The sequence below is a fragment of the Pelodiscus sinensis genome, chromosome 2 (assembly GCF_049634645.1).
Source record: "Pelodiscus sinensis isolate JC-2024 chromosome 2, ASM4963464v1, whole genome shotgun sequence".
NCBI lineage: Eukaryota > Metazoa > Chordata > Testudines > Trionychidae > Pelodiscus > Pelodiscus sinensis.
In genome coordinates this window covers 183,379,859-183,405,192 of record NC_134712.1, presented here as the reverse complement: position 1 = coordinate 183,405,192, position 25,334 = coordinate 183,379,859, and the positions used below count along the sequence as shown (strand labels likewise).

Sequence of the window (25,334 nt, the reverse complement as noted above, 5' to 3'; positions counted from 1 at the left end):
GGCCAGAATCCACTCCTGCACCCATACTCACTCCCTAATCCTACACCCCAATCCCCTGACCCAGGTCACAACCCCCTCCTCCACCCAAAAACTCTCTCAGACCCCATACCATCTCCTGCACTCCAGTCCCTCACCCTGTGCACCCTTCTGCATCCAACCTCCCCCTGAAACCTCTGTACAGAAAAGTGCAGCCCTTGACCACATACCAAAATCTTGGAGTGGCCCCCCACCAAAAATTATTGCCCCACCCCTGCTATAGCATGCGCAGGTGTTCTGTGGGACTGCTGCATGCACAGTCTTGTTGGAGCATATTCAGTGAGGATGGAAATCTCTAGTAAGGCTCTACTGTGCATAATTCTTCAAAGACTTAAAACTTGGCCAAATTCAAGTGGATTTTCATGGGCAAGACAAAAGTCACATCCATGACACAAAATCAACCCTCTTGCACCAAAGCACAGGTATGCTAGAACAGTTCAAGAAGAATCAAGAACTTAACATGGGCAAACAATATTTTTTTCCTTTGCCTCATTCTCAGAAATGGTGAACCATTTCTGCTGAAGTTTTTCAAAAAATTTAGCATGAGCCAGACACCAAGCACGGAAAATTTCAGCCCAAATTGATAAAGTATAGCCAAGTTATAAGCAAGGGAAAACATGATCTTATAATGGGAGGTGATGGGCAATCTTAATAACACAAATGAGAAATAATATACATAGTTTATGCATATTTATTTTACAGTATTTTTGCTAGTTTTGAAATATGAATCTATGTTCAAAAAATGTTAACTGGCTAGTTCCTTTCAGATGATTTCACAAGATGCAGGACTCAAACACAGCATGTCCCCTAGTGTGAAATACAGTGAAACAGCAGCTTTTTAAGATGCCTAACATTTACTTGGAAAATAAGCTCTCAATCCTTATCTTACTAATTAGTAGAGTTTTCAGATATGAAGTTCAGTATGTCTGATTCTCAGGGTTGTGACCCTCATACTTACTTTAGTGAGCATTTATTTTTATGAATAGTCCCACAGACACTGACTTCTAGCACCCCTAGATTTCATCAGGACTAGTTATGCAAAACAGTGCTCACCAGTATGAGTAAGAGTTTCACATTCATGTCCATAGATACAGTGTACTTAAGATACATCAGTTGTTTATCTCCAGTAAGAAATGATGGTAACAATAATGTAGATCTATTTGCAAATAGGATGTCAAATATTTTTAAAAGTGTTGACCAGCTACTCTAATGGACAGATATTGGATAATATTTAAAATAAACTCTTCAAAAAATGTTCAAAGCACAATAAAAACATTGAAGGATTTTTCCTTCTTCTGTTTCTTATACAGTAAGATATGTAGCAATATGTAACTACATTATTGGCACCAGATAATTAGTGATATTTAAAGGACTCTAGAATTACTTCTACAGCTTTTTCTGCCCTGAAAATCTACTTTGACAAGATATTTCTTACTTTTTTAATCCAATTAATCACCTACTTTAGATGGACATTGTACCTCTCAAGCCCGGCAGTATGTACTATGTGCTTAATAAAATCCATCCTGGAATCTTCATGTATATTACAAACAAACCAAAATGCTTTTTGTAACCTTCAAATCCAATTCAAAAGTTGTGTTTAACTATCAAAAATACCCTTTCATTACCCCTTGCCTATGATGGGACTTCTTGAGAGTATGTAAACCATACTGTTTTTTAGGCATGAACAGGCAATAGTGTACATTATTCAGCCGACTGTTTAAAACTGGAGGTTTACTTTCTAAGCAGCAATTAAAAACAAAATTCTTGGATTAGTTAGAATACTGATATCAAAATACACATTTAAATAATTTACTCTACGAGAAAATAATTCATGTTTATAGCCTCCTAGAGAAAATAGACAGTTCCTCTATTAGACAGACCCTCAGCTTTTCCAGTTCCAAGGGATACAGAGGTCTCCATCTTGCAACACTGAATAAAAGTGTGAAATGCAGAGGTGCATGCCTTGCAGGTATGGGAGCGATTCTTCCAGCAGTCGCTTACAACAGTCTATCATCTGTGCATGGGAAATACTTGGTTCCTTATACAGGTGTTTCAGAGAAAATTTTTCAGTGGAAGCACTGATAAGCTCTTTTTCCATCACTGTCAACCTAGTATATTTTAAAAAGTTAGAAAGTTAGTGCTAAATATGGGGAACCAAATACAATGATAAAATAGTGCTTTGTCTTTATTTATTTATTTGAAAGACAAATATTTATATACAGTTTACATTTTTCAAGTGCAGGTATAATGTGACAGTGTCCACATTTAAAAACTAATGTTTTTGTGTGCAAATATGCAAACGATTATGCCAAGTTACATAGTTGGAGGTCAAGGGGGCCAAATTTTAAAAACATTACTCACTTATCTGAAGTGATTTTGTCGTTAAAAAATTAATTAAAAGGTCACGAGACTTCATTTTCAAGGCATCTTAGAGATAAAAAAGGTTTTTAATAGCTCAAAAATGAACAGTCAGCTCAATCATTAAGAAACTAAGCTTGAAAGTGTAAAAATAATTTCAACTTGTACCCACCTATCAAAGTCAATATTCAGTATTCTGCAATTGACCTAAAACACTGGTTAACGTCAAGAGTAATATAGCTACCTGCTCTATTTTAGGTATCAGTAATACAGTTAAACTGTTGAAAAAGAAATACAGAATCCTTAACTAAGGACTTAGCAAATAAAATTATTTTTCAGTTCTTCTTAAACAAAAGGGAGTAAGAACAGACCAATTGACAAATTCAGCTTCTTTAAAAGAAAAAGCTAGTATATATGTATATTTGAGAATTGTAGTTTCAAAAAGCTGTCAAGTAATGCAAACCTGACAGAGTTGGTACAGATTAAAGACAGACACACTGAGCTATTCTAAATCGTGTACTGTTAAAACACTGTGTATATTATCTCATATGGAAGAAGAAGTTACTCACCCTGTGTAGTAACGATGGTTCTTCGAGATGTGTCCCCGTGGGTGCTCCACTCCAGGTGTCGGGTCCCGTCCCGGCGCCGCTGGTCGGAAAACTTCTATAGCCGTAGCCGAGCCGGACCGCGCACGCGCGGACGCAGCGCGCGGCGTTCGCGCCTTTGCAACGGACCGGCTCCCCCTTGTCAGTTCCTCTCACCGCTCGGTCTCTGAAAGATAAAGCAGAAAGACCCGGAGCGGGGAGGAGGGTGGGGCGTGGAGCACCCACGGGGACACATCTCGAAGAACCATCGTTACTACACAGGGTGAGTAACTTCTTCTTCTTCTTCGAGTGGTCCCCGTGGGTGCTCCACTCCAGGTGACTATAAAGCAGTAACCCAGAATGCGCTCCGGGTCAGTTATTTTCTACTGTGGACAGGACTGCAGAGGCTACCGCTGTATCTGAAGCCCACCTCTTAGTTACGGCATAATGCCGTGCGAAAGTTGCGCTAGAGGCCCAGGTAGCTGCCCGGCAGATATCCGCAAGGGGAATGCCCTTTGCAAAGGCAGTGGTAGTCGCTACCGCTCGCGTAGAATGAGCCCGAGGTAAAACAGGTAGAGGCTTATTCCTAAGCAAGTGGCATTTCGTAATACAGAGAGTGATGAGATTTGCAATGCGTTGAGCGGAAAGCGCTTTGCCCTTTGATCTAGGTGCCAAAGATACCAACAGCCTGTCAGTGCGTCTCCATTGACGTGTTCTATCTATATAGAAAGAGAGCGCACGTCGGACATCGAGCGTGTGAAACAGAGCGTCCCTAGTTGAAGAATGAGGCTTGGGATAAAAAGTCGGGAGGACCACAGGCTCGTTAATATGGAAGGAAGAACAGACTTTGGGAATAAAATCTGGGTGTAATCGCAGCGTCACTGTATCTTTGGAAAAAACTGTAAAAGGAGGGCTTGCCATCAACGCCCCCAGTTCACCTACCCTTCTTGCCGATGTAATTGCAAGGAGGAAGACTGTTTTCATTGTTAGCATATGCAGAGAAACTGATGTCAAGGGCTCAAAAGGTGGGTACATAATGGTGTCCAATACTAAATCCAGATTCCAAGAAGGGGAAGGCGCCCTTCGTGGTGGATGCAAATTTAGGAGCCCTTTGAGGAACCTCTTTGTAATTGCATGGGAGAAGAGCGAGGAACCTTCTATTGGCTGGTGAAAAGCACTGATGGCTGCCAAGTGCACTCTTAGGGACGATAGTGCCAGTCCTGAAGTCCGTAAGTGAAGGATGTAGTCCAAAACGTGTTGTAGAGGAGATGAGAGAGGGTGTATGTTGTTTTGAATGCACCAGTTAGCGAATCTCCGCCATTTTGCAAGGTACGTGTTCCTCGTAGAGTCTTTCCTACTGTGTAGAAGTATTGTCTTGACCTGCTCAGAACAGAGATTTTCATCCCCTTTTAACCACTGAGGAGCCACGCCGTCAAATGCAACGCCTGCAGTCTGGGGTGTAACAGCGTGCCCCGTTCCTGAGTAAGGAGGTCTTGGTGAAGAGGAAGAGGGTAAGGTGGTTGAACTGACATTCTGTGTAAGAATGGATACCAGGCTTGCCTGGGCCACGCTGGCGCTAGCAGAATGACAGTCGCCGCTTCTAAGCTGATTTTCTCCAGTGTCCTGGAGATAAGCACTGTGGGGGGAAAAGCATACAGAAGTGTCTTCTTCCATGTGACCAGAAGCGCATCGCCGAGAGAGCCCTTGCCGAGCCCTGCTCTCGAGCAATACAGGCGACATTTCTTGTTGTTGTATGTTGCGAATAGGTCTACCTGTGGAATCCCCCATTTCTGAAATACCACAGAAAGTACATCTGTCCTTATCTCCCACTCGTGATCCGTGGGGAATTGCCTGCTGAGAGAGTCTGCAATTACATTGGCGGTGCCAGGTAAGTACGACGCTGCTATGGTTACGTTGTTCTGTATGCACCAGTTCCAACATCGCACTGCTTCGGCGCATAGGGATCGTGACCGTGCTCCTCCTTGTCTGTTGACATAATACATTGCAGCTATATTGTCCGTCAGTATCCTCACTGTCAGACCTCTGATGTGGGGAAGAAAATGTTTGCATGCGTAGAAGATTGCCCGAAGCTCCAACAGATTTATGTGCAGACGCCTTTCGCTGGGAGACCATTTGCCCTGAATTCGTTCGCTGCCCATGTGGGCCCCCCAGCCGATGAGTGAGGCATCCGATGTTATCTGTACCGATGGTTGTTGTCGATGGAATGGAACCCCTGGCAGAAGGTTTTGCTTTTTCGTCCACCACTGCAGGGATCTTTGGACATGCGGAGGTAGGCATACTACCTTTTGGATGTCGTGCCTCACAGGGACATAAACTGTGGACAACCAATGTTGGAGACCCCTCAGGTGGAGGCGCGCATGAGGAACTACAGCAGTGGCCGCTGCCATGTGGCCCAGGAGACGCAGGCAACTGTGTACCGATACCATGGTGTTGCTGTTTAGTATGGTCACGAGATCCTTGATCGCCTGAAACCTTTCGTGAGGTAAGTAAGCTCTTGCCGTGCGTGAATCGAGGTTTATCCCTATAAACTTTATGAATTGCGTCGGAATAAGTGTTGATTTTTTCCTGTTGAGGAGGAGGCCGAGTGACTCGAACGTTTGTTCTACCGTCGCCACCATCTGCGATGCCTCTCGCTGCGTGGCACCTTTTATTAAACAGTCGTCCAGGTATGGATATATTATCACCTGTAACCGACGCAGATGAGCTGCCACGACGGCCAGGGTTTTTGAGAAGGCTCTGGGTGCTGAAGCCAGACCGAATGGTAGAACCCGATACTGAAAATGATCGAGACCTATCACAAATCGCAGAAAACGCCTGTGCGCGGGATGTATTGTGATGTGAAAATACGCATCTTGTAAATCGAGGGCAGCGAACCAATCGTTGACATCGAGGGATGGGATTATGGAAGTCAGTGTCACCATTTTGAAGCGCTGTCTGCGAAGATAACGATTCAGACGTCTTAGATCGAGAATGGGTCTCCAGCCCCCCGTTTTCTTTTCCGTTAGAAAGTATCTGGAATAGAACCCTCTTCCCCTGAACTGATCGGGGACCCTCTCTATCGCTCCGATGTCCAGGAGGTGATGGACTTCCTGTCGCAGGAGATCCTCGTGAGATGGGTCCCTGAAAAGGGACGGGGAGGGTGGGGTGGTGGGAGGGATGGAAGTGAAAGGAATGGTGAAGCCGCTGCTTATGACTTCCAGAACCCACTTGTCCGATGTTATTGCGACCCATTGGTGATAGTAAGGTCGTAAGCGGTGGTGAAAAATGGGTTTTGTCTGTGTAATGACGATTGGTATGATGCGCTTGCCCCCGACAAGGGAGTCAAACTTGCTGTTTTGAGGCGGGCGTGCCCGTCACCCTGGGTGGTGGTGGACGCCTTCGTTGAGGGCGCTGTCTAGGTCGCGACTGGTCGAACGGACGATTTGTTTGCCTCCGAGACTGATAATCGTACCGTCTTTGGTATGGAAAATAACGACGGCGGCGGAATGGCGGTGCGTACATCCCCAGCGTCCGAAGTGTCGTTCTTGAATCTTTTCCCGTGTGAAGCACCTCATCTGTCTTTTCTGCAAACAACCTCACCTTGTCAAACGGGAGGTCTTCTACCTTGGAGTGCAACTCCTTGGGCACTGCCGCCGTGGCGAGCCAAGAAGAGCGCCTCATGGACACCGCTGTTGCCACTCCTCGAGCTGCTGTATCTGCTATATCCATGGCTATCTGAAGATTGGCCTTGGAACATGCATAGCCCTCCTTGAGGATCGATCGTAACAACTCTCTGTCCGCCTCCGATGATCTTTGGGACAGGTCTGTAAGTTTCGCTATACTGTCGAAGCTATGATTCGCCAACAGAGCTGTATAATTCGCTATGCGAAGAAGCAAGGTGGCCGATGTATAAACCTTTCGGCCAAATATGTCAAGTTTCTTTGCCTCTTTATCAGCCCCCGCATTCTTCAATTGTGGGTTCTTAGCCCTTTGGAGAGCTGCGTCGACGACCAAGGAGTTTGGTTGCGGGTGAGTAAACAGGAATTCCGAGTCTTTGGATGCTATAAAATAACGCTTTTCCGCCGGTTTCGAAGTTGGTGGAGTCGAAGCCGGGGTATTCCAAATCTCTGCTGCTGATTGGAGGATCGCCTCGTCCATAGGAAGAGCCACCTTAGATTGTTGTTTGGGGTGTAAATTTCTCCAGAGCTTAAACTGCTTCGTTGGAGTGTCTGCTATCTGAACCTCTTGAGACTGGGCTACTCTCCTAAAAAGGTCTTGAAAGTCTTTAGTGTCGTCCGGGGGAGATGGATCCCCTTCAAACACTGCATCGTCTGGGGAAGATGTCGAAATATCTTTTTGAGTTACAGATCGTAATTGATCGTCCGTATCCGATATCTGGCCTTCCTCGGGCTCAGATAGCTGAACTGAAGGCGAAGGATTCTGGTGCTTAGGCGATGCCCTCTTCCAGTGTTGAATTGGAGATGATTGACGTGCCTCATGAGGAGTATGGCAGCAGCAGTGATGAGAGCGAGAATGAGGTCTCCCATATCCCGAAACTGACCGGTGACTTCTATATTCAAAATGGTCAGGGGAAGACCTTCGCGAGGAATATCTGCTGTCATACCGCCTATGATAAGATCTAGGCGGGGAGTAGCTAGGTGAGCGGGATCTGTATGATGATTCCCGACGGTAGCAATGATATCGTTCCCGATGGTCAGAGTAACAAGATCTTGACCTACAGCGAGGAGAAGGCATTGTTGGGCTATGGGACAACGGAGGATGACTAGCCCTCATTGACTGAGAAGGAGAAACTGAAGGCTGAGGTGAAGGTGAAATTGAATGCCTTCGTGCTGACTTTCTAGCAGCCTTTGTCGGGACTGCTGAGGCAGGGGAAGCCTCTCCCCCTTGCACTGATAAGGAACAGCTGGTAGGGGGAGGAATAATTTCGCCAGGATTGTCGGCAGGCATTAGCATCCTGCCCGGCACCGCAGGCAGATGGTCACTCGGTGCAGCTGCGATAGCAGCATGATCTGTCGGTGCCGACTCGGCACGGTGGGGGGCGATCTGCCGGCCCCGTTCGTTCCGCTCCCCGGTGCCATCTGGCAATGCGGCATCCGGTGCCGAGCACGGTGCCGGCTTGTCCTGGCCCCCAATAGCCGTTTGCGGTGCCGCTCGATGCGGCTGGGCAGACTGTCGCGGCTCCAGCCCCTGTGGCAGTGCCGAGCGTTCCGCAGCGACCGTGCTCTCGGCGGGACGCGGAGCCGGTGCCGATAACGAGCGGCTTGCCGCTTGCGGCTTATGCGACCTGCCTGAGTGCGTTGCCGCCCCGGAGACACCCGGCTTGTGCTCCTGACCAGCCCGGGACAGCGAGGGAGGTGGGAGAGAGCGGGTGGGAGAAACTCTCTTCTTTTTTGATCCCAACGCCTCAGGGGAATCTGATCTCTTCCTTTGTCCTATAGAGGACTTTGAGACCTGCTGCTCCGGAGGCTGTAAAGCTTTGTCACACAACAGCAGTTTCAGGCGCATATCTCTATCTCTGCGTGCCCGCGGAGTCAATTTAGCACAGTGAGTGCATTTTTGTGGCACATGCGCCTCTCCTAAGCATCTGACACAAGCTTCATGCCCGTCAGATGCTGGCATGGCTTCCTTGCAGAGAGCGCACCGTTTAAATCCCGGTGACCCAGGCATAATGTCTCGTTTTTGTCTTCTTGAATTTTTTTTTTTTTTTTTTTTTTTTTAACCTAACTAACTATTATTAACCAATTAACTAACTAACTTTCTCTTTCTTTTTTTTTTTTTTGTATAGTAACGGCTCCTGTCTGAGGAGACAAACGGCGTTCCGCCAGCAACCACGGGCGGCTGAGAGGAACTGACAAGGGGGAGCCGGTCCGTTGCAAAGGCGCGAACGCCGCGCGCTGCGTCCGCGCGTGCGCGGTCCGGCTCGGCTACGGCTATAGAAGTTTTCCGACCAGCGGCGCCGGGACGGGACCCGACACCTGGAGTGGAGCACCCACGGGGACCACTCGAAGAAGAATATGTAAGTTCCCTTTTATTTAGTACAATCCTAAAGAAATGCAAAGAAACAGCCCACAAAATCAAAAAACAGAAACCTTTTTTAATTTTAAAGCAAGTTTCACATGTACTGTGCTTAAGATCCAGATCATTAACAGGATACATGTACAGATTTTTGATGTATCTACATCATGGAGACTATACTAAAGTTGTTACCATAGCTATTAGGTATGTAGATAACATTTTAAAAAGTGCTCATATAAACTATAAAAATTATATCAGTTAACCATTTATTGTTAACATGACAGGAGTCAGGGGCTAGGGCTGCTGTACAGCCATAATTTGTTTTAAATGTTAACTGAAATATATTAATTGGCTTCTGTACCTAATGACTGGAAGGTCGCCAACGTGACACCAATATTTAAAAAGGGCTCTAGAGGCGATCCTGGCAATTACAGACCGGTAAGCCTAACTTCAGTACTGGGCAAATTAGTCAAAACAATAGTAAAGAATAAAATTGTGAGGCATGTAGAAGAACATAATTTGTTGGACAAAAGTCAGCATGGTTTCTGTAAAGGGAAATCATGTCTTACTAATCTATTAGAGTTCTTTTAAGGGGTTAACAAACATGCAGACAAGGGGGATCCAGTAGATATAGTATACTTAGATTTTAAGAAAGCCTTTGACAAGGTCCCTCACCAAAGGCTCTTGTGTAAATTACATTGCCATGGGATAAGAGGGAAGGTCCTTTCTTGGATTGAGAACTGGTTAACAGACAGGAAACAAAGGGTAGGAATAAATGGTAAATTTTCAGAATGGAGAGGGGTAACTAGTGGTGTCCCCCAAGGGTCAGTCCTGGGACCAATCCTTTTCAACTTATTCATAAATGATCTGGAGAAAGGGGTAAGCAGTGAGGTGGTAAAGTTTGCAGATGATATCAAACTGTTTAGGATAGTCAAGACAGAAGCAGACTGTGAGGGACTCCAAAAAGATCTCACCAAACTGAGTGATTGGACAACAAAATGGCAAATGAAATTTAATGTGTATAAGTGTAAAGTAATGCACATCGGGAAAAATAACCCCACTATACGTACAGTATGATGGGGGCTAATTTGGCTACAACAAATCAGGAAAGAGATCTTGGAGTTATCGTGGATAGTTCTCTGAAAACTTCCACACAGTGTGCAGCGGCAGTCAAAAAGGAAAATAGGATGCTAGGAATTATTAAGAAAGGGATAGAAAATAAGATACAGAATATCTTACTGCCCCTGTATAAAACTATGGTACGCCCACATCTTGAATACTGTGTATAGATGTGGTCTCACCTTAAAAAAGATATTTTGGCCTTGGAAAGGGTTCAGAAAAGGGCAACTAAATGATTAGGGGTTTGGAACGGATCCCATGTGAAGAGAGGCTAAAGCGACTGGGACTTTTCAGTTTAGAAAAGAGGAGACTGAGGGGGGATATGATAGAGGTATATAAAATCATGAGTGGTGTGGAGAGGGTGGATAAAGAAGTTATTTATTAGTTCCCATAATAGAAGAACTAGAGGACACCAAATGAAATTAATGGGTAGCAGGTTTAACAGCGTGTAGTCAACCTGTGGAACTCCTTGCCAGAGGAGGCTATGAAGGCTAGGACTATAACAGAGTTTAAAGAGAAGCTAGGTAATTTCATGGAGGTAAAGGTCCATAAAAGGCTATTAGCCTGGGGATAGAAATAGTGTTCCTGGCCTCTGTTTGTCAGAGGCTGGAGAAGGATGGCAAGAGACAAATTGCTTGATCATTGTCTTCGGTCCACCCTCTTTGGGGCACCTGGTGCTGGCCACTGTCGGCAGACAGGCTACTGGGCTAGATGGACCTTTGGTCTGACCCAGTACGGCCGTTCTTATGTTCTTATTAATGGTAAGACTCCTGCTCATCAGTTAGCCACTTAATATTTTACACCTCTAGTAGCTTTGCCAGCATGATCCTATATAATGCAGGCACAGCCTACACCAAAAGAAGGCATTTTTCTAATACCATAGGAACACTACCTTTCCAAATGATAGTACAGGTTGATCTCTTCAATAAAGAATATTAAATTGTGGAAATTATTGAGTCTCTGCATACTTGAAGATCATTGTAAAATCATCAAAAGAAAGTTTCATTATACATCTTATGAACAAAAAATGTCTTTCATTTTTCAATTAAATATAGGTATGTAAACTGATAAGGAAGTAGTCAGCTGATCACCAGTTCATAACAAATGACAGGTGAGGTAATATCTTTTATTGGACGGACTAACTATTGTTGGTGAGAGACAAGCTCTTAAATTAGGTAAAACAACAAATAGAAAACAATGGTGGGAAAGGCATGACCTATTTTGTAAGGAAAAGTTCACTCTTAATATGCCTCAAAGTTGTAAAAGAAATTATTTTTTAATATATGAAGTAGAAGAGGAGTACAAGAGCTGGAGTACAAACTTTTTGAAAATACTTACTCTTCCTTTCTTTTCTGATTCTCCCTTGCTTGCTTTGCTTTGGTAATTATAAACCACTGAAGGGCTGATGGATCACACACTGTTGGGATGTTAAAATGCCCAAGTTCATGCAAGCTTGGAGCGTACCTATCACTGTAACGGAACATGATGCAAGTCAAAAAAGAAGCATCTTATCACTTCTTGTACTCAAATATTCATTGTGGATAACACAGATGTGGAATTAAGGATAAGAAAATCCTACATGATCTACAAATTCAAAATAATTCTTTAGTAAAGATTGCATACAGACTGACATGCATACAGACGGTTATATTAGGTGTTCTATTATTAAAAAAAATTTCAGCAGTGTGGATCAGCAGAAGCAACTAAAAAATAGTTTCTTGCTACAGACAAACTATTGACTCACAAAACTCACTTTTTTAGATAACTTCTCAGAGATGTAAACAAAGATTTAGATTTCAGAGGACTTTGTCCATTAGATTAGCAATTTTAAGATATGTTAAAATTTTATGTTTAGCAGTCTTAACGCAACCCTTACAAAACAACTGCAACTGCATTTCTTGATTCCTTTGCTCAGCCTATCTGATGAGCTTACTAATGCAGTATGTGGATGAAAAGCTGGTTCTGAAATGAATTCAAGTCAGGTGCTCTTTTAAGCAAAAGCACATTGGACTTTGTTTATGATAAATACACATGCCATGAGCAGGGATTTCTACTCTCATTTAACGGCAATGGCTTATTAAATGCACATATTTATGTCTCTGTGTAACTTCTGTTCATATGCTTGACAGATTGAACAACATATTCAATGCTATAGACTATGCAGATGAGTTTATAAAGACAAAATGCTGCCTTTCTGGATGTGCATGATTTCCGTTTAGCTAACCTCTCTTCAGCTGAAGAGAAACAGTTTGACACAGTTACATCTCATATCGATTCCATAACTATAAAGAGGATTGATAGTGCCCAGTAAGTCATAGTGTGCGCATACTGTTTACAGTTGTGCAGTATTAATTAACTTGATGCAGGCAGTTAACATTTCCTAAAGCCACATTAAAAATGTAAAATGTATTACATGCAACAGGGGATGTGAAAATGCCAAAGAACAATACTACAGCAAATGAGATTTTGTAATATTACTAAAAGCAATACATAATCAACATAACAGCGTAAAAGGATCAAAAAGTTATATAAAAGCAGCTACCCTGCAGACACTTACCTTTCTAGAATCATTTGCAAGCCACGCAGACTACGAGGGTGAAAAGACAGTCTACTGTTACGCAATCTATTATAGAAAGAATCAAGATTGGTATAATACTCTTCAAGAGTTAACAGTGGTTGCAGCTCTTCAATGTACGTCATTTGTATGCCTCCTAGAAGATGACTTATATGGTCCTCCAAAAGCAGCACTTTCTTTTGAAGTTTATAATAGCTAGGCAATCTCTCAAAAATCTGCACAAACAAAAATACATTTCCTCTATTACACACAACACATCATAAAAATCTCTCCAAGAAATTAAGCACTGATTCACGATGAAAGAAATGCTAAAGAAAATGAAGTATCTAACAATACAAACAGGTAACATTTAAAATTCCAATTGAAAGTTGTATGCACTGTGAACACAAACATGATTGCCAGGGTTGGGTGAACAGAAAAAACGGTTACTTACTTAGTAACAGTTGTTCTTCAAGATGCGTTGCTCATGTCCATTCCACTTAAGTGTGTGCGCATCGTGTGCATGGATTGCTGGAGAGTTTTCCCTTAGCGGTACCCGTTGGGCCAGACGGAAAGCCCCCTGGAGTGGCATTGCTATATTGGTGCATATATATCTCCGCTTGCCCTCCACCCTCTCAGTTCCTTCTTGCCGGAACACTCCGTTGCAGAGGAGGTGGTTGGGATATGGAATGGACATGAGCAACATATCTCAAAAACCAACAGTTACGAAGTAAGTAACTGGTTTTTCTTCTTCGAGTGCTTGCTCATGTCCTTTCCACTTGGGAGGCTAACTCTGGCATCACCTATGGGGTCGGAGCGTACCTAGAGATGGACTGTCGACCAGCCCTACCTACAGCAGCATCCTCTCTGGCGTGCTGCGTGATGGTATATTGATCCGCAAAACTGTGCTCTGAGGACCAAGTAGCAGCCCTGCAAATCTCCATGATGGACACCTGGGCTGCAAAAGGCTTGCGCTCTCATGCAGTACGCCCTAATGGGCGTGTCTGGAACCTGCGCTAGCTCGTAGCATGCCTTGATGCAATCTGAGATCCAGGATGAAATATGCTGAGCTGACACTGACTGACCCTTCATCCTATCTGCTAACGCTATAAAAAAAATTCGGGGGACTTGCAGAAGGGCTTGGTCCTCTCTAAATAAAAAGCTAACGCACGCCTCACATCAAGTGTGGGTAAAGCCTGTTCCGTTCTGGAGCTATGGGGCTTAGGGTATAAAACAGGGAGAAAAATATCCTGGTGAACATGGACGTAAGACACCACCTTTGGCAAAAAAGCTGGGCGGGGGACGTAGCCTGACCTATCCCTAAAAAAGACTGTATATGAGGGGTCCACTAGTAGGACCCTGAGTTCCGATACTCGCCTGGCAGAGGAAATGACCACCAGGAAAGACAGAAAGGTGTAGAAGGGAACACGTGGCCAACGGCTCAAAGGGAGGACCCACGAAAGCACCAAATTTAGGTCCCAGGAAGGCACTGGGTCCCGCACCTGAGGGTAAACCCTGTCTAAGCCCTTGAGGAATCAATACACCATAGGGCCTGATCAGACGGTCCTTCTCCCTGAGCCAGAGTGGAAAGCTGAAATGGCTGCTAGGTGCACTCGCACGGAGGAGGGAGCCAGGCCCTGGAGTCTGAGCCCAGGAGGTAGTCCAGGATAACTAGGACTGGGGCCTCCGTATGGGAGGACCCCCTTATCACCTGACCAGATCACAAACCTTTTCCACTTTGCCAGGTAAGACGACAGGATGGAGGGCTTCTGGCTCCTTAGGAGGACTGCCTGGACCTGCTTCGAACAGTGCCTCTCAGAGGCCGTTAGCCATGGAGTTTCCATGCCATGAGCTGCAAGGAGTGAAGGTTTGGATGCCTGAGCCTGTGAACTCTTGTGAGATTAGGTCCGGACACAGGGGGAGGGCCAGAGGCCGCTCCACTGAAAAGGTGAGGAGGTCCGGGAACCAATGGTGACAAGGTTAGGCCGGGGCTATCAGGATCACTGAGGCCTGGAACTCTCTGACCCGGAGGATTACTCTGGGGATCAGCGGGAAGGTGGGAAAGGCGTACAGCAGCCCTGAGGCCAGGGGACTGACAGCGCATCTTCCAGAGACCCCGGGCTGTGCCTGAACAGGGAGCAAAACTGGGGACACTTCCTGTTGATACAGGTGGTGAACAGGTCCAGGTGGGGAAACTTCCACCTGCGGAAAATGAAGAGGGTTACGTCCTCCCACAGAGACCATTCCTGCCCCTGGAAGGACCTGCTGAGGTGGTCTCCCAGCTTGTTCTGAACCCCAGGGAGGTAGGTGACCACCAGGTGAATATCGTGGGTTACGCAAAACTCTCAGACTTGGAGAGCCTCCTTGCACAGGGGATAGGAGTGAACCACCACCCTGTCTGTTTATATAAAACATCGTAGCTGTGTTATTGGTCAAAATTGAAATGCACCTATTTCGGAGTTGGGATAGGAACACGCTGCAGGTGAGGCAAATAGCTCTCAACTCCCTGACACTGATGTGGAAAGAGAGATCAGTGGGTCCCCACATACCTTGCGTCCAGAGCTTCCCGAGAGGGGCTCCCCAGTCCGTGACAAACGCGTCTATCACCAGCTGAATGGACGGGGAAGGGTAAGAAATGGTATCCCTTCGTAGACCACTTCCTCGCACAGCCACTAGTTGAGGGATTTCAGCACATCTGTGGGCACTTTTACCACCATGTCCATATGCTGGAAAGCTGGGTTTTGAGTCCAATGCAGCCATAGTTGAAGTGGTCTCATTCTGAGAGCCACATAAGTGCAGGCCGCCATAAACCCCAGCAGCCTCATGCAACAGTGGGCCGTCATGGTGGGGAACAACTGTAGATGCAGAATTGCATCCCTCAGTGTCATGAAGCACCGCAAGGGCAGGGAGGCTCTGCCCGTTGTGTCTAAAAGAGGTCCCGTAAACTCTATCAATTGAATGGGAACCAGGGTAGAATTGGCCTCGTTCAATACAAGACCCATCCTGAGGAATGTCTCTCTTACAAGGGATATATGGCTGATCACTTGGGATGGGGACAAGTCTCATACGAGCCAATCGTCTAGGTACAGGTAAACTTGGACCTGCTGCTTCCTTAGGAAAGCGGCCACCATTGCCATACACTTTGTGAAAACCCTGGGGGCCATGGAAAGGCCAAATGGGAGGGCCATAAACTAATAATGGAAGAAGCGCTTGTGCGCAGGAGCGATGGAAATGTGAAAATAGGTGACTTTGAGATCGAGGGCAGTGTACCAGTCTTGTGTGTCTAGGGAAGGAATGATGGAGGCCAGGGTAACCATTTTGAACTTAGACTTTACTATGAAGGTATTCGATCCCTCAAATCCAGAATAGGGCAGAAGCCACCCCTGGCCTTTGGGACCAGGAAGTAGCGGGAGTAGAAACCCTTTCCCCTGCGGTCCCACAGGACTTCCTCTACCACCCCCAGGGGGAGGAGTTTCTGAACTTTCACCCTGAGAAGATGCTCGTGAGAGAGGTCCATGAAAAGGGATGGGGAGGGGGAATGGGAGGGCGCGCGGGAGTGGAAAGAGATGAGGTATCCCCTTCTCACCATGTCTAAGACCCAACAGTCCATTGTGATGAGTGACCAGGCATGATAGAACGGGAAAAGGCAATTGGTAAATGGCATCCAGTCTGAGACTGGTGCGCTGTCCCTGCTCTCACCTTCAGAGATTAGGCCACGGGCCCTGGGGCTTGCTGGAGGGGCTCACCCCCTGGTCGGAGGAGGAACGGGAGAGACATCCTTCGTTCCTATTATTATTGTTGCGGCCTCTATGCCTAGGGAAGTCTGACCTGTTCCCCTGCTGGAAAGGGCGAGGCGGGGCCCTAGGGAGGGAGCGTCTTTGTGGGTTGGGGGTGTGGATGTCTAGGGACCTAAAGATTGCCCTAGAATCCTTTAGCCCATGAATGCTGGTGTCAGTTTGCTCTGATAAACTGCCACCCTCGACGGGCAGGTCCTGGATTGCGTTCTGCACTTCCGGAGGAATGCCAGACACCTGTAACCATGTGTCCCTATGCAGGACCAGGCCCTTTGCCATAGTATGGGCTGCCGCATCTGCTGAGTTCAGGGCTACCTGAAGTGCAACCCGGGACACTACTTTGTCTTCCTTGGACAAGGTTCTGAACTCCTGCTTTGAGTCTGGGGGCACCGACTCTCTGAACATTTCCATAACTGCCCACGAATTAAAGGTGCACCTACGCAGGAGGATGTGCTGATTAGCGATCCTGAGCAGGAGACTCCCCGAGGCATAGGCCTTGCAACCCAACAGGTCTGAGCACTTGGCTTCCCTGTTCTAAGGGGTAGGGACAGGTTGGCCCTCTCACTCATGGTGGCCTGTACCACTATCAAACTGGATGGCGGATGGGAGAACAGGTGCTCATGGCCCGCCTGAGGGACAAAGTCCCAGTATTCTGCCTTCTTGTCCGTTGGCAGGATAGACACTGGCATCTGCCAGAGGGCCTTCATTATTTTGCCCACTGTTTTATTTAGGGGCAGGGCCACGTGAAACGGAACCTCAGCATTAAGAATGTTAAATGTAGGGTCTGAGTCCTCGGAGATTGGCTCAAGCTGGACCCCGAGGCTCTGGACCAGTCTCCGAAGAAGCTCTTGGTGGGCCTAGGAGTCCATGTCTGGTGCTAACGAAGAAGACAATCCCAGGGCCTCGTCAGGAGAGGACAACGAATACTCCCACACTGTCGAGTCCTCCATCTCATGGGGTGGCTCTGATGCTTTAGAGGGAACAGACAGTTCTGATGGCCCATGAACCCCACCCTTTTCCAACTGGGGCTAAGACCTGCGCTGCTGGGGCACTGGGCAGTGGGATGGCTGAAGGTGGAGTCGGGATCCTGCCATAGAGGGAACACTCCCTTGGGCCTGGTGGTACGCCCAGGGGGACCAGAATGGCCACTGGTCCTGATGCTGCCACTGCAGAGGCCATGTTTGTGAGAGGCCCGAGATACTTTTGGCGCTCATGATGCCAGGAGTGAGAACAGCGCAGAGACCTGGAGTGGTGTCGAGATCTAGAACGGCACTGAGACCTAGAGAGATGCCAGCACGGGGATCAGCACCAGGACCAGGATCGGCGCTGGGAACTTGAGTGGTGCCGAGAGCAGGAACAAGAAATAGATACCCTTGATGGTACCAACTCCATGTCAGACTCCAACGAGTAGTCAGACTCTGACCATGGCGGGGCAGAGGCCGGACCTATGGAACGATGTCTCTCCGTGTGCCAAACCATGGAGGTCGGCTTGCCCCAGTGCTGCACCAGCAGAGGGGGCATGAGGTGCTCCAGTGCTGCCAACTGGGCCGCCGGGATGAGCGTGCTTGACGCCAATCTCTCTCTGGACTCCTGAGAGAGTGAAGCCAGTGGTGCCAAGGGTCCTGTTGGTGCTAGCGTTGACATGAGAGCCGGGGAACACAGCACCGCATGGGGCGCTGGTGCCGAGGGCAGTGTGGACCTACTCAGATCTAGTACCAATGATGAGGCCCAGGCCCGAGATGGGTCCCAGTGCTCCAGAGGAGGCAAGGGCGAGTCAGCTGTCAACTCAATCAGCTCCTGCGCCGCCTTGAACGTATCTGGAATGGAGAGCTGTTGGACCTGAACCGGCTCCTCCCCTGCACCAGGGCTTTTGGTTGCACTCGACTGGCTACTCTCCGGCCCAGGAGCAGCAGACATCACAGCTGGTGTGGGCATGACAGGGTGCCCCGAATGGAGGCGCACCTCGGGCGCATGATGGGGCTGAGACCTGCCCTTCTCCACTCTCATCTTGCGTTGCACCGGTGACTGTGAGCGGTGCCACGCCATAGGGCACCTCAATGCCGATGAGGCCTCCGAGGAACCAGGAGTCTCCCACACCAAAGGTAGTGGGCTGCGGGACTCCAGTGCTGGCGAAGTGCCGACTCCATGAGGAGTATCAAGTGTGATTCCCTCTTGCACTGAGTCCTGGGTTTAAAACTGTGGCATTTAGCTGGGACGTGGGCCTCGCCCATGCACTTTAAGCACGAATCATGCAGGTCACCATAGGGCATAGGCTTCGAACAATCAGCGCAGGGCTTAAAACTGTGACGCCCTGGCATGCCCCTTTGGCTAGGCAGGAACGGGATGCAACAGGTGAGCCCCAACCCGAATAACTTACCTAACTATTTAACAGGGAAAGTAACTTGCATGAGAAACAAAAGGGTTTAACTAGGTGCTAACTACTTAGAACGCTTCGAATACTGCTAAGATCATGCTTGCAGGCAAGCGAGAAGGGAGCTCCAACGACAGTCATGGATGGTAAGAAGGAACTGAAGGTGTGGAGGGCCAGCAGGGATATATCTGCACCGATATAGCGGCGCCACTCCAGGGGACTCCCTGGCTGGCCCAACGCGTAGCGCTAAGGAAAAACTCTCCAGCAATCTGTGCATGCAGCGTGCACACACCTAAGTGGATTGGACATGAGCAAGCACTCAAAGATGATGACAATGTTTTGAGGAGTGGGGGGGAAAAAGAGGAATGGTTATACAGAATCTCTATGAGTTATGCTTTTTTAATGGATTTTATCCTATGAAATAGCATTCATGAGCAGTTATTGACATGAGGGCTCATACACAGTTGCTGACAGATTAAAAATGTTCTTTCTTGCATTGCATTTCTAGCCCATGTGCATGGTCTACAGTTAGGGCTCTACTAAATTCAGAATAATGAAAAACATATCACGGACTGTGAAATGTGGTGTCTCACCATGAAATCTGGTCTTTTATTTTTACTCTATGCTATAGAGTTTTCACAGAGGAAACCAGTGTTCTGACCTAAAAGGGAGTTGTGGGGTTTTTTTTTCAAAATAATTTTAGGAGGACTATGGTATTTCCACCCTTACTTCTGTGCTGCCTTCATAGCTGGGAGGCTGGAGAATGGTAGCTGGCAAGTGGTGGCTGAGCGCCCAGCTCTGAAGGCAGTTTCCCACCAGCAGCAGTGTAGAAGGTGGTAATACCATACCATGTCCAGGACCATTCCTAGAGGAGTGTGGGGCCCGGGACAAATAAGCCTGTATGGGCCCCCATTGTTTTTTATACAGTAAAAATCTGGTTACGGTGAACTTCAAGGGCAGGTTAAATACCGGTATTAATAGGGGTTGCTGTTGCTACTGCCAGAGACTGAGCCTGAGCCCCAAGATTCTGAACAAGAAAAAGAAATACAACATGCACCTCCCATTGTTGAGTGCAGGCCCAATCCTGGCAGTCTGTGTCAAGCCTCCCTCCACGAACTTCTTGGGCTGGCCTATTGTGCTCCCCCCCCACAGCCCTGACCTCACCCAGGTCAGCCTAGTACCCCCCTGCACCTTAACCCCTACCTGGGTCCAGCCTAGTGCCCCTGCATGACATGTATACTGAAATACGTGTCCCCGAGTGGTCATCCGATTTTCCACATCAAGGGACGGTTCTCACCATGCCACCCTTAATTCTGAATGGCTACATTCAAAGTTGGGTAGCTGGAGAGCAGGGGCTGACTGAGGCAGCAGTGCAGAAAAAAGGGTGGCAATGCCACACCATGCCATCATTACTTGTGTGCTGCGGCTGCTGGGCTCCTGGCCAGCAACCACTGTTCTCCAGCAGCAGCACAAGTAGTAAGGACAGCAGTACTGCAACTTTCACTATAATAACCTTGCAACCACTCCCCCAATAACTCCTTTTTGGGTCAGGACACCTTCAATTATAACAGATTTGAACAGATGAAATCATTAAATTGATTATTTTAAAAATCCTATGACCATGAAATTGACTAAAATGGACTATGAACTTGATAGGATCCTGTACAGTAGCAGTAATAACAGTAAGATGTATATTTGTGGATGAAGGAATAGAGGGCATGTACTGTTAGGCAGCTAAACTTATTTCCTCGTTTGTGTGTGTTGTATGTCAAGCACACTGTATTTGTAGCAACCTTACCTATTTCATAACTTTTGTGTACTGATATATAAAAAACCCTTATGATTGCTTGTCTTGTTTTAATACACATTACCATGATATATGAAACGAGATGACTAGTATGACATTGCCTATGAATTATCTATTGTATATGTACTATTTTATCTATAGTACCTTATATGCACTGAAATTATTCAAGTATGCATGTGCACATAAATGAGAAAGAAAAAGTTTTAGCTATAGATATACTAATACCCACATACACTAGAACTGCATACAAGCCTCAGAACACCCTGTTTAGTGTGATTTGAAGGATCTCTCTTTTCCTTGTGTGCAAAAAATCTGAACTATCAGTTTGCCTGAATAGGGAATAGTTTCAAAAGAAAAGACAATGACAAACAACCAGTGGTACTAAAGCGGAAATATAACCTTCTCTACATACAGATTTGCTCTGATTTAAATCAAGGGGTGTTTTTAAACCAGTTTAGTTAAACCAATGCAAGACTGGGTGTACTTACTCTTATTCTGATTTAAGATTGGTTTGACAATATAAAAAAGATTTAGTTTGATGTTTGGCTGCAGAAAAGACCTTCCAAACAGCACATGCTCATCAGATAAGAAAGAAAGCAGATCTTGGACAGTTAGTTTAGCAATATTCATCAATGTTGCATTATTTCCATCATGAAGAAGTTAAAGTAAAGGCTACAATTATAATGATAATTTGCAGCAGGAGGTCCAATCCAATTATACAGGTAATGTAGCTGTTAGGGACAGGGCGGGATTAAGGGGGGGGGGGTCAGCCAGGCAGCTGCCCGAGGTGCCAACCTATGGGGGGCACCTGATGGCAGCTGTAAGGGGCGCCGTGCACCCAGCCGTGCGGCGTCCCTTACAGCTGCCATTAGGCGCTGTGCAGCGCCCCTTAGAGCTGTAAGGTGTGCAGCGTGCCAGGGGCTGGAGGTGCGCGCATGCGCTGTGTGTCCGGGGGTGGAGCCGCGCATGTGTCGCGTGCTCGTTGCCTGGGGCGTAAGAATGGCTCGAGCCGGCCCTGGTTAGGGATGTAAGAGAGTAGCTGACTGACTGATAAGCCTAGGCTTACTGGTTAGTCAAGTTGACTACTCTCATCCCCTACTCTTGCAGCAAGGTGTGTGTGTGGCGGGGGGGAGGGGCGGCGGGGGGGGAGGGAGGGAAGAAGCAACTTAAAAGCAGGGGTTTTTTTTTTTTGCAAGATTATTTTAGGGGGTGTAAATTGCTAAATTTAAATTAATAGGAACTATGAAATATATGAAAATCATCTTCATTCTTTCAGTCTAAAGTAGCTAGTTAACAAAAAAGCTGAAGTGTTGGGTACAGAAAGAGTAATTTAGTAGATGCTGCAAAAAGATTTTGTGATCAACACAGCTTTCACTGAAATAAATAGCAAATCTCCCATTGAGTTCTCAATAGTCGTATTTTTTTGGTTTCTTTGGTTAGTTGAGATAATGAATGCGGGATCAAAAAAAAGCCAATTTTGTTTACCCTTACTTTGAGACAAGGAGTTGATTTACTAGCAGAAATGGCAAAACACACATAATAAAGACTTTGGTTATCATCATTATCTATTGCAAAGGATTTATTTTAGAATGCAAGGGTCATGTTATGCTACAGTACCTACATGCACTGCATTAAGTTACTTACTAGTCACCTGTAGCAATTAATGCTTTGATTAGAAATAAATCATTTGCTTTAAAAATAAATCATTTATACAAGGCTCCATTACCTAAATTAAGAAAAAATATTAACTATCCTTTATCTGAAATTCTCTTACTTTGATCCAGTGGTGGTGAACATCCATTGTTCCTAGCATGACATGGCCTGTGGCACTCATACCTGAATAGTCCGTGAATACTACCGTGTGTCCTAATAATGAAACACAATTTGTAGTCACTTTCCACAACTATGTAAGCCTTAACTATACCACTGCATTTCTCCAACAGTAATTTTTCGCAGCACAGACAAAAGCTTTTGTGAGTTAAATCAATTGAAGACTCATTCTGAAAGCTTAAATACAAGGATTTTTCTACACAAACTTGATCTAGTGTTTTCCATCCTTCTCCCTGTAGTTTGACTACTTAAGTCTAATCTTATAGAGAACTATTTTTGGACAAGTATCAATATTTGGACTATAACATCTTTAGATAAGTCAAAGAACAACGTATGCACTAAAGAAACAATTAGTTCAATATTATTTGTATTAAATAAAGTAATTTTAAGCTGAATATGGTAAATGTTGCCCAAAACCCCACTGTAACCCTACCCAGGGGCTTCCAGGGTTGTGAGGCTTTTCTCTACCACTTGCCCTTAAAGTAAAGTTTGTGTCTGCCTCAGCAACCTCAGTCACTGGCAATATAAGCACTCCCCCCCACTCCTTGAGGCTTCGAGCAATCTGAGCATTATCTTGGGAGTGTTCAGATCCCAGTTTACCAGTTGCACCTCTGATCACCCATTTAATAACTCAGTGTTTAAGTTTGTTTATAGTGAAATCAAATACAAGTTTATTTAACAAAGCAGAGAGAGATTGAAATAAATAAATATGGTAAACCAATGGTGACATATTAAATAAAATCATAACATGAAATCTAGTAGAGATGTTAGATAGAGCAGAATTGAATAGTCGTGTAACCAAATTAAATTTTAGCAGTTACATGACTATTCAATAGCAGCCAGTGCGCTCCCAGCGCCACTCCCAGGGAGCTCTTGTCACTCCACACTGCTGCCTCTGTATCAGACGCAGCAGCACAAGTTGGCTGGCGGGAGCCAATCTGCGAGGGGAACCAGTTTAAACAAAACAAAAAAAAAAAAACAAAAAAACAGTGGCAGCAGCTTCTGTCCGCAGGGGGTCCGAGCTGCCCATGGACAGAGGCTGCTCCATGCCAGAGCAGTCCCTGTCAATGGGGAGCGTGGACGCCCCGTGGACAGGGGCTGCTGCCGTGGAGCAGCCTCTGTCCACGGCAGGCCCAAGTTCACTGTGGACAGAAGCTGCTCTATGGGACTGTAGTGGGTTGGAGTGGCCACCCACTGACCCTGAGGGGGAAACGCCCCTCCCTGAGCTGTGGCAGTCTCCCCTCCCGCTCTTGACGACCACAGGCAAGGTGCCTGAATCCCTCTTGAACAAGGAGCTAAATTATTTACCTGTGAATACCTGCAGTGAAGTGGTTTGCTTGTTTTCTACAGCCCCACCCTGGCACCAGGGCTGGGCTTATAAACTGCTGCCCTGTCCTGTATCAGGACAGGCTATAAACTCTGTAACTGCTGTGGCCTTCCCCTATGTAAGGCCAGGGCTACAAACTGCATTGTTACTGCAGCCCTGCCCTGCTCTAAGGCTGGGTTATAAACTACTGGGTTACTGCAGCCCCACCCTGCACTAGGACTGGGGCTACAAACTGCTTGAAAACTGCGAGGCCTGCCCTGCACCAGGGCTCGACCATAAATTGCTTGATTGCTGCAGCCCTGCCCTGCACTAGGGCCAGGCCAGAGACTGCTTGGTTATGGCCGCCTGCCCTGCACTTGGGCTGGTTTATAAATTGCTAGTGAGGTAGCTCTGCTCTGAATCGGGGCTCAAACTGGAACTGCGTGTAGTGGGTTGGTGTGGCCACCCACTGACCCCAAGGGGGACACCCCACTGGGCTACAGGGATGCAGAGCAGCCTCTGTCTGCAGGGAGCTCGGACCCTGCCATGGCAGCCTCCCCTGTGGGGCGAGGGGAAGGACACACAGGCATCTCCTGTCTTCCGCCTCTGCCTCTGTAGGAGGCATCAAAGGAGGGATAGACGGGTCTGCAGAGCTGGCTTTTGTGTGTATCAGCTCCCACCTGCCCCCCTCACCCTCTGCGCTGCTGCCTTTCTATCAGAGGGAGCAGCGCAGGGGATAGGTAAATTCTGTGCTCATGAGGAGCTGGGTGCTCCCCACATTAACTGACTCTTGCTTCCCCTTTCCTTGCTGCCTATGATATAGAGGCATTGCGGGGAGGAGCTTATTAGTTAATTGTGTAGTCGTCTACACATTGGCATCCCTACAGTCTAGCTGGACTAAATGGACAGCCTACTGTCATATCTAGTAGAGTTTTGCTCACCCCAAGCTAGGCGTTCTGTGAATCTTTTTTCATGAGAGACACATGCTGTCAGTTCGCATCCTAGATGAAGGCTTTAGTGTGTCTCTGTTCTCCAAAATATACCAGACAAATCCTTTGCCTTTATGATAAAGAGAACACTCCCTTCTGTTAGTTTCCCCCTGCAGATTTGTTCTATTGTAGATTTTCCAGTCACTCAATTTGCACCTGGCTCAGTATGCGAACAGGCATACAGCCTGAGGCATACAATACACAAATGGCCAAAAAGGGAGACAAGTGTCAGTTACCTCCTTCCTGAAAGATACATCACCTCCTGGTGATCTACCTTAACACCAAAACCTTAAAAGCATAATTTTCCAATACCGGTATCTAATTTCTTAAATATTACCTGTACATACATTTCACGATGGATTATGACAAGCAGTGGACAACGCACTCATGGTAGAGACCTCACATGCCACTCTTTGGTGAACTTCCTTGCAGATATATGTGACCCAAGGTATTCCTATACGGTCCCTGTGCTGTTTGACAGCCTACTCTCCCATACATTGCGCCTGCTGAAAGGGGAGGGAGGGCAAAAGGGGCAATTGCCCCAGGGCCT

General features: G+C 46.5%; 1 protein-coding gene across 3 annotated transcripts in view; it reads right to left on the bottom strand.

Annotated features, from left to right (window-relative positions):
• Positions 1-709: 709 nt before the first annotated feature.
• The window catches only part of TCAIM (T cell activation inhibitor, mitochondrial), a 55,585-nt gene continuing 30,960 nt past the window's right edge, over positions 710-25,334 (bottom strand). For all 3 annotated transcript variants that reach the window (XM_006134291.4, XM_006134292.4, XM_006134290.4), the window contains exons 8-11: positions 22,434-22,525; positions 12,691-12,923; positions 11,472-11,603; positions 710-2,144 (exon numbers count right to left, since the gene is read on the bottom strand). In XM_006134291.4, the coding sequence (XP_006134353.2) occupies positions 1,919-2,144; positions 11,472-11,603; positions 12,691-12,923; positions 22,434-22,525 (683 nt within the window). In that variant the 3' untranslated portion in view covers positions 710-1,918. The remainder of the gene's footprint in view (positions 2,145-11,471; positions 11,604-12,690; positions 12,924-22,433; positions 22,526-25,334) is intronic.